The sequence below is a fragment of the Clytia hemisphaerica genome, unplaced genomic scaffold (assembly GCF_902728285.1).
Source record: "Clytia hemisphaerica strain Z4C2 unplaced genomic scaffold, Clytia hemisphaerica genome assembly, whole genome shotgun sequence".
Taxonomy (NCBI): Eukaryota; Metazoa; Cnidaria; class Hydrozoa; order Leptothecata; family Clytiidae; genus Clytia; species Clytia hemisphaerica.
The window spans coordinates 2,851,493-2,866,959 of NW_027103836.1; the positions used below are offsets into that span (position 1 = coordinate 2,851,493).

The following is a 15,467-nucleotide window of genomic DNA, read 5'->3' on the forward strand; positions in this document are numbered from 1 at the left end:
ATCAAATCTATTTTTCACTTCAATAGTGTAAGTAGTTCGGAGGTCGTGGTTACAATAAACCTGTTGCCAATCGATGGATTTCATTGGGTCAGGTTTAGACTTTTTAGATGATCTAAGGCTAAGAGAAATGCGACAGGAAACAATTCTGTGGTCAGAACCAACAGAAGAAAAAGAAGAATAGGACTGAGCATTGCGAACACTGTTCCTCCATTTGTTTCTTACAATCACATAATCTAACTGAGAGAGGCTTCCTGAAGGGTGTTGGAATGACCAGAGTTTGGAAGCCTTTTTCATAAACATTGTATTTGTTGCTAGTAATTGAAACTGTTGCATGAAGTCAAAGAGTTTGTTACCGTTCCGATTAGTTAATGGGTGGAAAGAGAACTTAACGTTGTCTAGGCCAAGCTGAGCATTAAAATCACCAGATATCACCAAGAAGTTGTGGGCAGGGGTGTTAAGGACAGCCCTAGAAAGAGAAGAGTAGAATTCATCAACTTCAGATTCATCAGAAACGTTGGTGGGGCTATAGCAAGAAATGAATGTTGTTTTCGGATTGCTATTAAATTCGGCGACAATAATACGGCTTGATACTTTTGAAAGTGAAATTAGGTTGTTCGCTGCCTAGACTATTAGACTATAGCATAGTCTACCCTTTGATGAGAGGAGGAATTTTGTTCTATCCTCTCAGTGGGATATTGAAAATGTGGAGAATTCTCATCGAGGCTGTATGATTGAGACAGGGGTGTAATAATGATACAAAAAATGTGGTAATTACCGCTCTAGCTGAGAAACCTATGGTAATATAGGTTTCTGCTCATCCTCTAGCGAAAAAGTTTCTTATAGGAAGTATAGGTCTGCGAATCAGACTAATGGTAATACTTCTCATCAATCACCAATGTTATCATTTAAAAGCAGAGAAATGAACATTGATAGAAAGATTTCTTTCCAAGCTGTCTCGTCATCCAGTCATTTCAAATTCCTATTGTGAAAATTAATCATTTTTCGTAAAAACAGTTCCGTAAAAGAGAAGTTGTGGCATGTTTTGTGATTTTAAAACGTTTGGCCGGACTTTAAAAAGGAACACGTTGGAACACAAAGGCAGCACTCATCTAAATCAACCAAGGTAGCGAACTCATGTCCCTACTCAGTACTCAACCTCGTCCCCGTGTATCACAGGCTTTATTTACATTACTGATTGACGCCAGAGAATATTATCTAGTGCTATCAGTAAACATCAAAAAGCTGATAAAACGCAGGGAACGAGGTTGCTCTGTACTATCACGCAGTAAGCGCCTTTCAGCACGCGCATAAAACGAGCTAGTCGAATAAAAATATGAAATACAAACTCATGTAAATTCATAGATTTGTGTCTAAATCTCACTAAGATCGAAAATTCTTCTCGTGATTTTAGAAATTTGACAAAAACCCTTAAAGGCCCGGTTTGCGTGAATGCGTGAATGCGTGATTGACCTTTTCGGTTGTGTGAATGAGGGAAAATAAAAAAAGTGTGTGAATGCAAGAGGAAGAATTTGTGTGAATGTGAAAATCCACTTTGTGACTCACTATCACGTGCGTGGTTAATCTGCAATATTTTGTGTGTGAAGACGTGAATTTTGTCTTTTTTTTCATCGATTATGTGCTAATTTCCCGATTTTTAAATGTTTCCCCGATTTTTCCAAAATATTTTCCGATCTTTTTCTGAAAAGTCAGGTTTGCGTGAAACCCGAGAAAAAATTGCGTAAATGCGTGAATTGAGGGTGTGCTGGGGGGAGAGGGGGCTCCTCAAAGGGTAAAAAAATGTCGTAGTTTTTTCTCTCAAAGAGTCGATTTTCAATTTTAGACTCGGACATACATATAGTCTAGCAAGCTAGACGACTAATTGATACATAGTAGAAATAAAGCAAAAAGTAATGAATGGAACAATTTTAGTACAAACTAAATCCCGTATTATTATTAGTATTGGTATTATTAGTATTGCACGCATTATAAACGACTCCAGTCTAGACATACCCGTCAACTCGCAAACCTAGTACACCCCCAAGGAATTCCATCGTTTATTCCGTTACGATTCAAGAAAGCATACATTGCAAAAATAAAACATAAAGCGGAAATGTAAGCATTTTGCTTGTATACCATCAATATTTCTTTTGTAAAATGTTGTTGTATTTTATGTGCGTGGGTTGTAGTGTCAAACTCCAAGTTGTAACATGAATTGACAACCCTTACATGTTTTGAATCTGACAGGTAGGTTTTTATAAGGATAGGATGACTTGCGACTTTCGAATTGAAACTTGATTGAATAACTTATTGATAATACCCTTTATTAGCGAGGTTAAGTATCGATAGATAAATCAACGCGGCGAACGGACGGGTTTTGACCCGCAACGTGCAGCAGTAAACACATGAACCTGCATGATCTGCATTTTCTAGAATCCGAACTACAGTAAAACAGCTCAAGAACGAAAACCGTGAAAATCTTCGTTGTTGAGCAAAGAAGATATAACATCTAATTTGCTAACCTTACCATATTGGAGAGAAAAAGCCCGCGTTCGTCGCGTTGATTTATCCTCGATACTTAACTTCCCTATTAACTTCTGCTAACGGTTTGGTCGTAAAAAGAATTTAATTATTAAGGAGACTGGAAGCTGAAAGAGGAGTCTGCTTTTGGATACTTAAGAAACGAAGTTACACCACATCTACCCTGTCTCAAATTGGATCCAGAACTCACGCCATTATGCAATCCCTTCCATTTACCCAATCGTCAACGTTCAGTTAGCTTCAATATTTTGGGCAAATAACCAAATAAGATTTGAAATTCAAAATTTGATAGACAAATATCATAACAGTTCTTACAAAAAACACGATACATATAATGCAGTATCAGGCTGTTGATGTCATTCATTTACATAAACATATACAAAAAAAACAAGACCAGCCAGCATAACAAAAAAAAAGTAAAAAAAAAGTTGCAAAGAAAATAAAAAACAACAATGCTGATCTACATTTTTTGTTATGCATTTTGCGGAGGAGGTATTGACACAAATTGACGACTGGGTTGAAGTGGTTGAATATCTTGGTGGTCAGAGACAAGAGGACAAAATATTTGCTTATTATTTCATTCTCTAATGACAATATTTTTGTCAAGTCAATGATGTGGTATGTAAGAGTAGGCACAGCTTAAGGATTCGTCGTTGGTTTTCTTGGGAGTTTTTCGATTTGAAATCGATCGTGAAGAAAGGGTAATTTACATGTGCAAATTTACGACAAAAACCATGCTACAAACAAAAGAGTCTTGTACTTTTTAAGTGCAGTTAGCAAAAATATGTGTCATAATACATCCATTTCTTAGTCGAGAACTTTTAGGATCAGATTAGGTAGCTACTCTCGGGTACCTGATAGCCGGGGGGTTTGGAATAAGCAAGGAGGGCTGGAAAAAATCTCAAAACTTAATAAGCAGGAGGGGGGGTCGGAATAAAAATGTCCTTGGTGGAAAATTTTCGAAAAATTAATTAGCGGCCCAATCAACCCAGTAATATTAATATTCATGATATGCACATTACATCACGGACTCTCAATAGTTAAACCAGTCAATACGTCACTTACAACCAATCAGCTGTTGGGTCCGTGGAAGACATTGCAATGGTGCATATCATGAATTGGAAGTTTGTGGTGGCTTGGATCATAAGATTTACGTTTTGGCTATGTTTCGAGATTTGCATCACATCCTCCGTCCGAAAATAATCTCTTGAAACGTAACCATAAACGCAATCCAAGTTATCCAAGCCACAATAAACTCCCAATATGATAAAAATCCCTTTAATCTGATCAGACCTGAACACAAAATAAACACAAGCACAAGATGACGAATTCAGAGATGCAGACATTCACCACAAGTCTACCATTAAGTACATCTAAAACAAGTATCATAAACCATACATCCGATGAATATGATACTTTGAATCACCATCAAAACAATCGTTCACTTTCCGTCGAATCTGGCATCGGTCTTACCAATGAAGCTTATGAAGTCTTCGAATCTGAAGGAAACAGAGGAGATTCTCAAATCAGTGGAGCATATACAGCATTGGATGTCCATCAACCACCAACACCGATCAACCAAGATACCAGATATGAGGACTTGCAACGATATGAGAAAATGACCAGAGATGGCGGTCATTCAGGTGTTAGTCAACCATCAAAGGAACATCAGATTTATTCTCTACCGGAGTTTCAACAACAGACTTCTGATATCAAACATAAAGATCGTTTATATTCGCTACCGGAACATAATACTGACTCTAATAACGAAATGTCGACAAACCAAAGACATCAACATTCACGAACTTTGCCAATCGGTGGTCATAAAAAAGCAAACGTATTGTATGAGTCCAATAGAAGTGGCAGTTTAGATCAGAATAACTATAGGCAGAGCCCTATACCATCCAGCGTTGGCGGGAGCAAGAAAAAGAACATTCTATATGAATCAACAACAATGACTGAAACGAACCATAGAATCGATCGTGGTTTGAATAAAATCTCAATCACTAAACAAAATTCGACAAGCACACGAACAATATGTAAGAATCGGAACACGGTATGTGGTATACCAACCAAACAATGTTTTATGGTGTTGAATGTCATATTTGGTGTTTGTGCAATCGTAGCATTGATTATTGGTATTTTTCTGGTAATCCACCAACAAGATGGACACGAGCAAAGCAATGTGAGCAATAGCAATAGCCAGCAAAATAAAGGTAAGGGTTAAATATGAATTAAGCTAGTTTATTTTGACTTTTACTGTAAAAACCGATTCAATCGACCTCGGGTGAGGGTGACTGTGGCACAAAAGGAAAAAGAAATCGATGAGTGGCTCCATGTTACCGAAAATGGCGTATCAGCTTCTAGACGATGCTATCGTCCGTTTAAAGTAAATGCGAGAAAGAGTTAGGGTGTCAGGGCGGTTTACGGGGAAAAAGTGGCGGTAGATTTTTGGAACAAAACAACATACACTGTAAACATCTCCGCCACTGCTTTCCACCCGAAATTATCACGCCTCTCCTAAACTATTCCCTTTTTTAGTGATCTTGTGTAGACGATAGGATCGTCTAATCAGCTTCTAGCGCCAAGTAACTTTTCATGGTCAATTTTTCAAGCGGATACGGTGTAAGATACGGGGGCGTAAAATTGTTAGAAAATATCAGATAAGGTATACATCCCTCAATCTCCTATCACAAAAGGGACGTTAGTTGTCAATGTCAGTGTATGTCACAATTGAGTGGATAATTGGGAAACAACCAAAAAGATCTTCTCCGAAAAATCAACAAGGCTTAGTCAGTGTGAGTCGAATAGATCTTATGGGAGTTTTTGATTTTTCTAAAAAAGCGATGCATTGTGGGATTGTTTCTGGGGTATTACAATAGATATCTCTTAGGAATTCAGCGAGGGAATTCTATTGTAATACCCCCGAAACAATCCCACAATGCATCACTGTTTTAGAAAAATAAAAAACTCCCATAAGGTCTATTAGACCGTTGTTTCAAGGTGTTTGCTTTATACGAAACTTGCTTTGTAAAGTGAGTTTTAAGCTTATTTCTCTTTCTCAACTTTTCATCTGAAACTTCTCGACTGTCATACTATTCATGTTGTATTTTTGTTGACAATATGGTCAACTTTTTGTATGTTTGTGGTTTCTTGAAAATTTCCTCTATTTCTTTCCGTTTCCTGGGGTAAATAAAGGGCATTTTCTCACGTCTTGATAAAGGAAAGTCCTTTAAGAATCATGTATTCGTTTCTTGGTATGAAATGTCCGAAAAGGCAGATATGCACGTTCTGTTTTCAGCTAAAATGTGGAAATAGACAGTATAACAATGATTTCCTCATATTATCAACTTATGATTCAACTCTAAAGAATGAAATACGACAATCTGTTTTCGAATGCTCAAAATTTGTGTAAAATTTTAGATTAGACAGTTAGCAAATACAAATAAAATTTAAAAATTCAAAACTACTATGTATCATTCTTTTGTTTTAGGGTCATCAGGCACAACATCTGGTCCTGACAATACACAGTTGAATCAAATGCTTAACTCGTTAAAGGACATTACGTCACATCTCAAAAAGGTATGTAGATAATAAACAACACAGTAAACAAGTAAACAAAATCTGTTACCAAACAAGACTGGATAGCTAAAACAAATGAAGTATTTTTTCTCGGCTTTTACAAGTTGGAACGTGCAGTAGGAAGCACTTCAAATCAATCCAAACAAGAAAATATTTCCCTGACATTTCACCAACAGTCTACATATCTCGTGATGATATCTGTTTATCCTGAGGCAAAAATTCAATCTTCAAGAACGTCGTTTAATTTCTCCTACCGTATGTGCAGCATTTTAACAAAAGAAATAACCGCGTCTTCCACATGGCTCTATTTTTCGTGTAACTTTAAGCGGTCTGCGAAAGTCAAAATAAACCCAGAGGTTGTCCATCATTTCAGTTTTATCTTTGTCGACCTTGTGACCCTCCAGCTTAACCAATTTATCGTCTGACGTTGCAAAGATAGACGCACAAAACTTTGAGGAATACTATTTTTAATTTTGCTTTGTCAGTAAAGTCAGAGTAAACTTGCGTCCCCCGTGCGTGTTTAAAATTAGCTTGTCTTTCTTTCCAGTTGGATCGGACGATATCAACAGTCAACAATACAGTCGGTTCTCTTGCCAACAAGGTAAGGAGCTCTTTATGATGGACCTATCTTTTAGTTCAATAGGGGGAAGTGGTTCTAACAGCAAAGAAGGTTCCAAAACGAGAAGACAATTTCATGCAAAAACTTGTCAAAATTTAACATCCGCTGGCTTCTTATATTTTATAAACATATACATAATGTTAGCTCTTACAACCCAGGGACTGAAAAGCATTTAAAGCCCTGAAGGGGCTAAAGACAAAACTCTTGGATGGGAAAAGAAGCCACTGATTTTCGTACAAACAAATGAAAAAACGCCGAATTGAAAGTAAAATATATCGCCAGATTTCGAAAAATATGCCACGTGAAAATAAATAGAGCGCTAGATTCAATCCTTTAAACTTAAATGCTGCACGATTCTTCAGGTTTCATTTTTTCTTGCTTATGAAAGGTTGAAGATTCAAGATTTTTTTTCATGTGCCACAGATTTCTTAAGTACTTCGAAACCAGTCTTCTTTTTAAACGCCCATAAAATCTGTGAAAATTAAACCCTCTATCACGTGACAAACATGTCAGTTGTCATGTTCACATATTTACTTACTTTTATACAATTTCAGATACCGAAAGACAAATATACCAACAGTAAATATGCCAGTATAACAACATTCAAAGATTGTGTATACAAAAGAAAAAGAGCCTTGAATACTGACTTGAAAAGAGACACACCTGGTGCTGAACTGTTCGCTACGGTGAACGCACCAGTAAGTTTAAGTTCACTCTCAATTAACAATCCTATTTACCGGTAAAGCTACTCTATTGGCTAATTTTCGGCAATTTGCCAATCCATACTTGGGTTGCTCGAGAAAGAAATTTCAGCCCCTATGTTGAGGATGTCTTTTTGAAAGGTCAAACCCCTGTAGAACCGTGTCGAAATTTTAGATACCACCCTAGACCTTGGATTTTATTTCAAATTTTACAGACGCGTGGATTTTTGTCTATTTCTAACACTCTTTGGAGAGGGCCAGATTATTCCTATTAAAAAATCGTTACTATGCTTTTTCAACTCTAATGATAAGCATGCTATTCCAAACTTCATGTTTAACTTTATGTACCACCGCAATGAGTTGAAGGGTATTAGCGTAACTGTCCTTTTGGGTTGTTTTCCTCGATATATCTGTAGTTTGTTGTAAGAATGGGGTTGAAAACATTACAAGGATGAATAACAAATCATGTGAAGAAAAAAGAAGCATAATCTTACAAAACTTTTTTGAATTTTTCCAGGTTAACAAAACGATCATTGGAGCATCATGTGACGGTATGGCATCTTCCATACAACTCAAGGTGACCACGGATCCACCACGATTCCAATGTCATTGTGTTGGTTATACTCTTGTTAAAGGTCTTACCATGGAATGTTTGCTGCATTACTGGTTATGCCCCAAGTATTGATGTAACGGGTTGAACACTAAATCTGAAACATTAAGACGTTTTGTTTTTAACAAAGCATCATCGTTTTCGTTGCCAATCTAAAAAGACCAACCTCTTCGGCCTTGAATGGAATAATGAAGAAAAGTTTCCAAGCTGTAGCTAATAAAAAATATATGTTTATATGGGCTTGCCTTTTTTTCTACCAAAAATCTGTTCTTAATTTTGTCTCTCATTCAGTCTTATTTCTTGAAATAAAAGGGAACTAATTAATGTTGGATTCTTCCTTGACTTACCTTAGCAGTAATAAGGTGCACATTCTTATTATAAATTCCAGTCATTTGATTGGCCCATTAGTTTATTTGTTTAACTGACACTGTAAATAGAAGATTTTTATGATTATCATTGAGAGAAAGTTGAATTTTTCGGGATCTGTATGTAAATTAAATTGACCTCAAAGTATTGAAAATAATTAACGTCAACTGCACTAATTTGAGAATGTCATTCTTAACTTTTCTAAAACACAAACCAATTAAGTAAGCCGATATAAACAAGATGGTCAAAAAAGGTACAAAAAGCTTATGCTAAACAGGGAAGACATTTCCAAGTAAGTCCAGCTGACGTATAAAACAATAAAGGAATATTTTATATCATTGATCACTTTTGAAAATGTATATACGAGATTTTTTAAAGATTTTATGCTATAATATAATAATGACAATTACATAAAAACTAGAGGCACTTCTAGATGGCCACTGACCAGATTGTAATAATCTGAAGATGAGAAGACTGTTTCCATGATTGTTAACTTTTCCAATTTTCCAACAGATATGGCACACAGGCCAAATGATCTTACTCTTAGATATCTGCCAACTTTTTTGCACCCCGTAAAACAATGAAAGTTGATCCAAATATAAATGGAAGTGCTAAAACTATTTAGCTGGCTTGAAATTGGAGATATTTTGTGCTCATCGAAGCAAAGGAGTGAAAATATTAAAATATATAAGTGAATGAATTTGAACTGTTTTAATTTTTATTTGAAATTTTTATAACAATAATAAAGCTACTAATAGTACTACTGCCTGAAAATGATATTCAAAAAAAATTCAAGTTCTTTCTATCAATAGAAAATTGCGTGAACTTTGGACCACTGACTTGGCTAACTTTCTCTGAGGTGTGAGGGCTTGTTAATGAGCTCTAAACACCCCTTAGAGCATTCTCGAGGCTTGGCACCTTTAGCCAAGCCTCGAGAAAGTAAGCACGAGCATAAAATAGCATTGCTAGCATTACTGGAAGAAAAACCTCCACTGCTGCTCCACGACACCGGGAGTTCCCAGGCGGTTAGATTTGACATAATAGTCTAGATAGTTCGATTGAGAATATGAAATCAAGTTTCGCTCTAAACTCAATTCAAAATAAATGGACAAAATTTTTGGAGTAAGATTTCAAAATTTAACTAGTCACATGTTACAGCAATCAATATAAAGAAACAAAAACAAAAAAAAAGAAGAAATTACAAAGGAAAAAAAATAATCAAAAAAATTCTTCTTAAATTAATCAGTTTTCACCAAATGATATAATAAACAATTAAAAAAATTACAATTTGAAATGTCAAAATATTTTTTGCGTGTCGATTTTTTAATTTATTGTATATTCTTACCAATACAATAATACAACCATGTAAATGTTTGGGAAAATTAGGAAAAAAGAAAGTTTAATTCCAAGCTATCCAAACACCAAAGGTCTTTTTTTTATAATTTAAAACATACGAAACTAGACTAGCTCACAACTCCTTTTTCTTCTTTCGGCATTGTATAAAAATAGAAGATGGCTGATGATGATGAATTGATCTATTTTTCTTGGCGAGCCTTCAGATTTTTGAAGAGTTCAGCTTGGAGGTTGTTTTGTTTCTTCTTGTCCTCCAAATTGTTGATGGAACTAGAAAAAACATTTTTTGAGAAAGTAAGATTTCGTATTCTTATATAAATTTGAAGATGTACCTTAAAGGAAGAAATTTTGGCGGAAAGAAAATTTGGCGGATTTGGCGGATTTGGCCAGAATCCGCCAAATTAAGTTCCCGCCAAAATTTCTTTTTTCCGCCATCCGCCAAATTAAATTCCCGCCAAATTAAACTTTTTGAAAATATGATCTCTTTGAAGGTGTTTTTGCATTTTTTTGCTGTTTTTACGCCATTTTAAGGATACATTTTTCAGCAAACGCCAAATTAAATCCCCGCCAAATTTAGTTTTTTCGTCCATCCGCCAAATTAAATTCCCTCTAAAAACCTTTTCCGGCCATCCGCCAAATTAAATTCCCGCCAAAATTTCTTCCTTTAAGGTATTTACTTGCAAGAAGATTGCGCTCGAGAGTTTCTGTCCTTTTGAAGATTTATACTTGGAAGATTTCTCTAGAGTTTAAATCCTTATTAAGGTAAACTTTTCATTGTTTATTTCCTATGCTTCTCATGAAGCAGATGATAGATACTAAGAACAACAATAATATTTGAAACAATTATGGAAACCAGTTCAAATTTACTAGCTTGGATAACTTATTGTTTTTCTAAACTCACCGAACGCTGTTGACGATATCTCTTGTTTTACCGAAATAAATTTCGTTCAAAGTGTTACGAATTTTATTTTCCATATCCTAAATGAAAACGAGTTGAAGTTAGTCAAAGCTAGCATGGTATCAATGAAAATAAAAATGACATTTTCAAAACAAAAATGAAGTTGTATGTCAAGATGTATATCAACAAGTTTATGAGCTAATCGTGTTAAAGCCAAAAGGAAAATCAAATGTTAGGACAAGTTAAGACTACATTCCACTTCTGGCTAAACTTTGCGTTTTGATAATCTTTATGACACTGAATTCATTAAAGTAATTAATTAAGCAGAATCAAGCCATCCAGTCTATCTATAAGGACACGCGAATATAAAAAGTTCCATTTATGATAATTAAATGGACAAACCTCAATCATACGGCCAATGTTGATAATATGAGGATTACTGTCGCTAACTGCATTGTCCATTTCAGTCTGTAAAAGTGATAAACGTATAAAAAAAGACATTTTTTAAAAGCTTCACTACACTAGATGCAGCTCACGGATATACTTAAAAGTTCTGCTGCGTTGATATTTAAAAAAGTAAAAACTTAAAAAAAAAGTCATTTCTAGCAAATTGTGTAGTTTTTATAGTATAGCAGTTTATTTACGATTGTGTGACCACCATCCTGCTATTATTTTAAAAATAACAGCCTTCTTGTTTTCACATATAGATCCGTGTGTGGAGCAAGTTACAGTTCCAGCTCTTCAGTTCTCTTATCTCATTGGATCAAAATCGGAAATCAGGCTTAGAGAAAATCACCCAGTCTACTCTTAGATGTAATGTTCAAGTGTGAAGAAATTAAAAACTTTGCCTTACATGCATATAATTATGGCTTTTACTATTCCTACTGGAGACGAGTTTGTAACTATAATAAGCTTATTTACAAGAAGTGCTATAGTTTTAGACAGAGAAAATTGGGAATGAGTGCACTTACAGTGAAGATAAAGTAAATGAATAAAGTAATTATGTTCACACCTGTCTCGTTAAACTACCACCAAGGTTCATCGTCCCTGATGATGCTTTGTTTGTCTATAAAAAAGATAAACTTAAAAATTTAATTTTTCAGTTCAGTTTTACCATTATATTACAATTATATTACAATTATATTGAAAGAATACAGTAAGGAGGTGTTAGCTGTTTTTAACGAATTTTTGCTGCCAGTGTTGAGGGTGATTCAAAAGAATTGCGTCGGTATTTCTTTCTTCGCGACCCCTGTACGCCCCCCTCTACAGTACATACAAATCATGCATTAAGTATATGTTATTGCATAATAAAGAGTGCAATTTTCGAATATCTATTTCGAATGAAATTAAAACATTCGATAAAAAAAGCGAAAAAGAAATATTAAACTCTATTTTGTAAACATAGTCGCCTCAATGAAGAGTGTGATTAACGATTAATTGCTCTCTACAGAATACAATCAACGATTAATTGCTCTCTTTGAAGGGGCGCCAAGTTAGAAAAACTAACCCATCGTGCGATTTTCTATAAACTCAGTACCTGGAGCCATAACATAGCAGTGGAGGTTAATTTGTAGTGTGCCTTGCTTCCACCACTCTTCTCTTGTACCTCGACCACATGAATAGAATCCCAACATCCACGAATTTTCTTTGATCCATCCCCAGCTGGAAATGAAATGGAAAGTGTAGAATTTTAGAGAAGAGTCTATAAAGGTGTTTTCCAATTCATCTTAAAAATCCCCGTCATTTGTGTGTTCTTTTAAATTTTCCCGGATTTTTCCAAACCAAACACAAATTGATTTAAAACCAATTAGTTAATTAAGTAGTTAACAAGTCTCATGGAACAGAAAAGCTACCAATAATTGCTTTCTGACATTCTCAGTTTTTTGTGAAGAGACTGTATAAAAAATAAAATAATACCTTTCTTGATCAAGATGACGCCAGCAAACCCATGATCCAAATCCCATAAATAAACAGATGATACTCCACCCTCAAAATACCTTTAAAAAATTCAATTCATACAAAATATGATATATCTTTTGGACTGAGGAACGAAATTATCAAATATACATCTTGCTTTACTTCAAAATGCAAATACCAAGTAATCTTAAAGAGCCCCAAGAAAAATAGCTTTCACAGACTTTAAAACCACCAGGTCTACAAACTCCACAGCATGTGAAAAAGTTGTTGATTGATGATTCCGAAAACACTTGGTGCGAAAAAGAAATCACTCACATTTCTCTATATTGATCAAAAGCAGCGTTGGCATCAATCTCTAATTTACGAAGTCTATCTGAAGGCAGGGCACCATCGTCGAGTGGTGGGTCGTATGTGTTGCTCCATGGTGACCGGTATGAATCACCATCTCTGTTGTAATCGCATAACAAATAATCTTTCCCCGTTTCTTTGTCACGAGCAATTTTTAGTGGTTGATCAACTGATGATAGTAAGTCTTCACATAATTCTGGTCGCTGAAGGAATTATAAAATTGTATCATAGCATAAAAAATTCACAAAAATGAAATATCCTTTTTGTAAGAAATTTTTAAATAGATTATCAGACGATTTTTGATATTAGAGAGAGAAGAGAGATAAACCTTCCCTTAGCACAGGGAATAGGCACTATCCTAGATCTAGAGATCACAGCGCTAGATAGTTTTTTGATATTTAGCTTAGAACCGACAAATTTTCACTAAAATAGCTTAAAAACGCTTATGAATATCTCAGCTTTAGAAAATAATTAGGTCAAAGACTAAGGTGTTTCTTTGGACCATAAAGAGGTATCTCTAAAAGCCAAATATAAAAAAATAATCTGATAATCCATTTAAGAAAATAAACCACTCAATTTCGGCTAAAACAAGAACAAATTAGAACTTAACTTGGAAATTAAAAGCATATACTTACGAGGTCAATTAAATCACTTAAATTCTTTTCAATTTGTTGTGGGGGTAATCTTCTCATCAAATCCAACGCACAGTCCAATTGTTTGTCACCCTAAATCGTGAAAAACAATGTATTGTGCATAAAGTGTAAAAACAATCTATAAATAATTTTATCTTTAGCCATCAGTTTTGATTGGTAGTTTTCATGTGAGTTTTTCAAGTTATGTTTGATATACACCCTGAAACTGGTTTAAGAACAAGGAGCAACTGATATCACAAATATTTGCTAAAAAGTAGCCCTTCTTCAGCATATTACATCCAATCTAGAAATTAGTTTAATGTCCAGCAAGTTTTACGTCCTGTTTTTCCCCAAAATTCAGTCTCAGAACTTTCCTTTTTTATTCCCTCATTAGAAGGGGGCCAATCCTTATGATCAATAGAATCTTTCATGGGACTCACCTGCATGTGATTGGTTCGAAAGCAGATAGGATGTTGAAACTTTTTTGAGAGGGAGCCCACAGATTTGGTCTGGCAAAAGTTTTTATGGCCCCAAAAAACTTATATTGTAGGCAAACTCCTAACCTCCAAAATGAGTAAGAATTTGACGATTTTTAAAAGTCGAATTCAACAAAAATGATTGTTATCATTAGATGGAACACAAAATCCCGAGCAAAAAACTGCAACTCTTATACTTAAACACATTTAAGATATGACTATTATAATGTTTGATATCCTGTGGAATCTGTTATGTTTAAGAACAAAAAAATTGATGTCAATCGTATTCTAACTGACAGAATTTTGAACTTCGAAAGCCTGTATTTCTTTATATGTTTGAGTACAAAACTTATTGTAATATACTCTTAGGTACCTAATAGCCGAGGGGGTTGGAATAAGCGGGGAGGGGGGATCTCAATTAACTCAATAAGTAGGAGGTACAAATAAAAATGTCCTGGGTGGAAAATTTTTAAAAATAAGGCTAATACAGCAGAACTACAGGAGAAAAGAGAAAATTTAAAAAAACATTTCCCCCAAAATTAATAAGCGGGGTGGGGGGGGTGGGGGGGGGGTGGAATAAGAATGCCCTGGTTGGCTATTAGGTACCTGAGAGTACTTTTTTGTTTTATGTCAATCCCATCTACTTTCAAATCAATCACACGCGGTTGAGTTCCACGAAGGATGCTACATATCATAAGGATTGGTCCCCTACCACATCTCTGCCATGAAAAAATGAAAAATGTTTGTATTTTACTCTACCCTCTATTATTTAGCCTGATGTAGTGTTTTTCTGCATTTATAGACGACTTCCTCTCCCAAATATTTTCAATATAATAGACAATCATCAGCAATCATTTTTCTTTCTGCAGTTACACAGCTATAGCTAACTTTTAGATTGTTGTGGTTGGTTATTTTATGTAAAAATAATGCATTTTAGGATGGAGCACATTACATCTCTCATGAAAGCTTGATTTACACTGGACAGTGGTGTTTGGCATGATTTAATAATACCAGTCTGAGAAATCCTCTTAATTGCGCGCTTGACTGCCAAGGCTGTATGCCAGCAATTACACAGCTAAAATTTACGCCCGTGTGCGATTGCATGCTTTGTGATCCTGTCCCGGTTGAGATTGCTTGAGCAGATTATAGAGGGTTCAGATTTTTCAAAATCCTAAGGCAAATACATGGTCAAACGGGAAAAAGTTTTTAACACAATCATGTTCTGCGATAAATTTTGAGTAAGATAGTCCAAGACTTTCCAATTTTAACGATACGAAGCAATTGGAAGCAAATAAAGTTTTTTAAATGATTACTTTAATCGTAGAAATTTTAGCGAGACTAATTTTAGCGTCTTAGCGAGTTTTCCCTATTTTCCCTAAAATAAATCTTGCTAAAACACGTCGAATCGACAGATCGCTAAAATTTAT

The 15,467-nt window shown here is 35.1% G+C and overlaps 2 protein-coding genes across 4 annotated transcripts in view; one reads left to right on the plus strand and one right to left on the minus strand.

Moving 5' to 3' along the window:
• The first annotated feature begins 3,830 nt into the window (after positions 1-3,830).
• Positions 3,831-8,220, plus strand: LOC136807260 (uncharacterized). Of its 2 annotated transcripts, none has more exons than XM_067063859.1 (5): positions 3,831-4,754; positions 6,032-6,120; positions 6,668-6,721; positions 7,294-7,437; positions 7,958-8,220. In XM_067063859.1, exons 1-5 carry the CDS (start codon positions 3,860-3,862, stop codon positions 8,123-8,125), a joined length of 1,350 nt encoding a protein of 449 aa, XP_066919960.1. In that variant the 5' UTR covers positions 3,831-3,859; the 3' UTR covers positions 8,126-8,220. The 2 variants fall into 2 exon arrangements, with proteins under 2 accessions (XP_066919960.1, XP_066919961.1); XM_067063860.1 differs by having other exon boundaries at positions 7,294-7,478; positions 7,958-8,100.
• Positions 8,221-9,104: 884 nt separating this feature from the next.
• The window catches only part of LOC136807261 (F-actin-capping protein subunit beta-like), a 12,846-nt gene continuing 6,483 nt past the window's right edge, over positions 9,105-15,467 (minus strand). The window contains exons 2-10 of one of the 2 annotated variants that reach the window (XM_067063861.1): positions 13,568-13,657; positions 12,900-13,135; positions 12,585-12,664; positions 12,205-12,329; positions 11,680-11,733; positions 11,070-11,135; positions 10,671-10,747; positions 9,441-10,039; positions 9,105-9,251 (exon numbers count right to left, since the gene is read on the minus strand). In XM_067063861.1, coding sequence (XP_066919962.1) covers positions 9,952-10,039; positions 10,671-10,747; positions 11,070-11,135; positions 11,680-11,733; positions 12,205-12,329; positions 12,585-12,664; positions 12,900-13,135; positions 13,568-13,657 — 816 coding nt within the window. In that variant the 3' untranslated portion in view covers positions 9,105-9,251; positions 9,441-9,951. Of the gene's footprint in view, positions 9,252-9,425; positions 10,040-10,670; positions 10,748-11,069; positions 11,136-11,679; positions 11,734-12,204; positions 12,330-12,584; positions 12,665-12,899; positions 13,136-13,567; positions 13,658-15,467 lie in introns of both variants that reach the window. The other variant, XM_067063862.1, reaches the window with a different exon arrangement.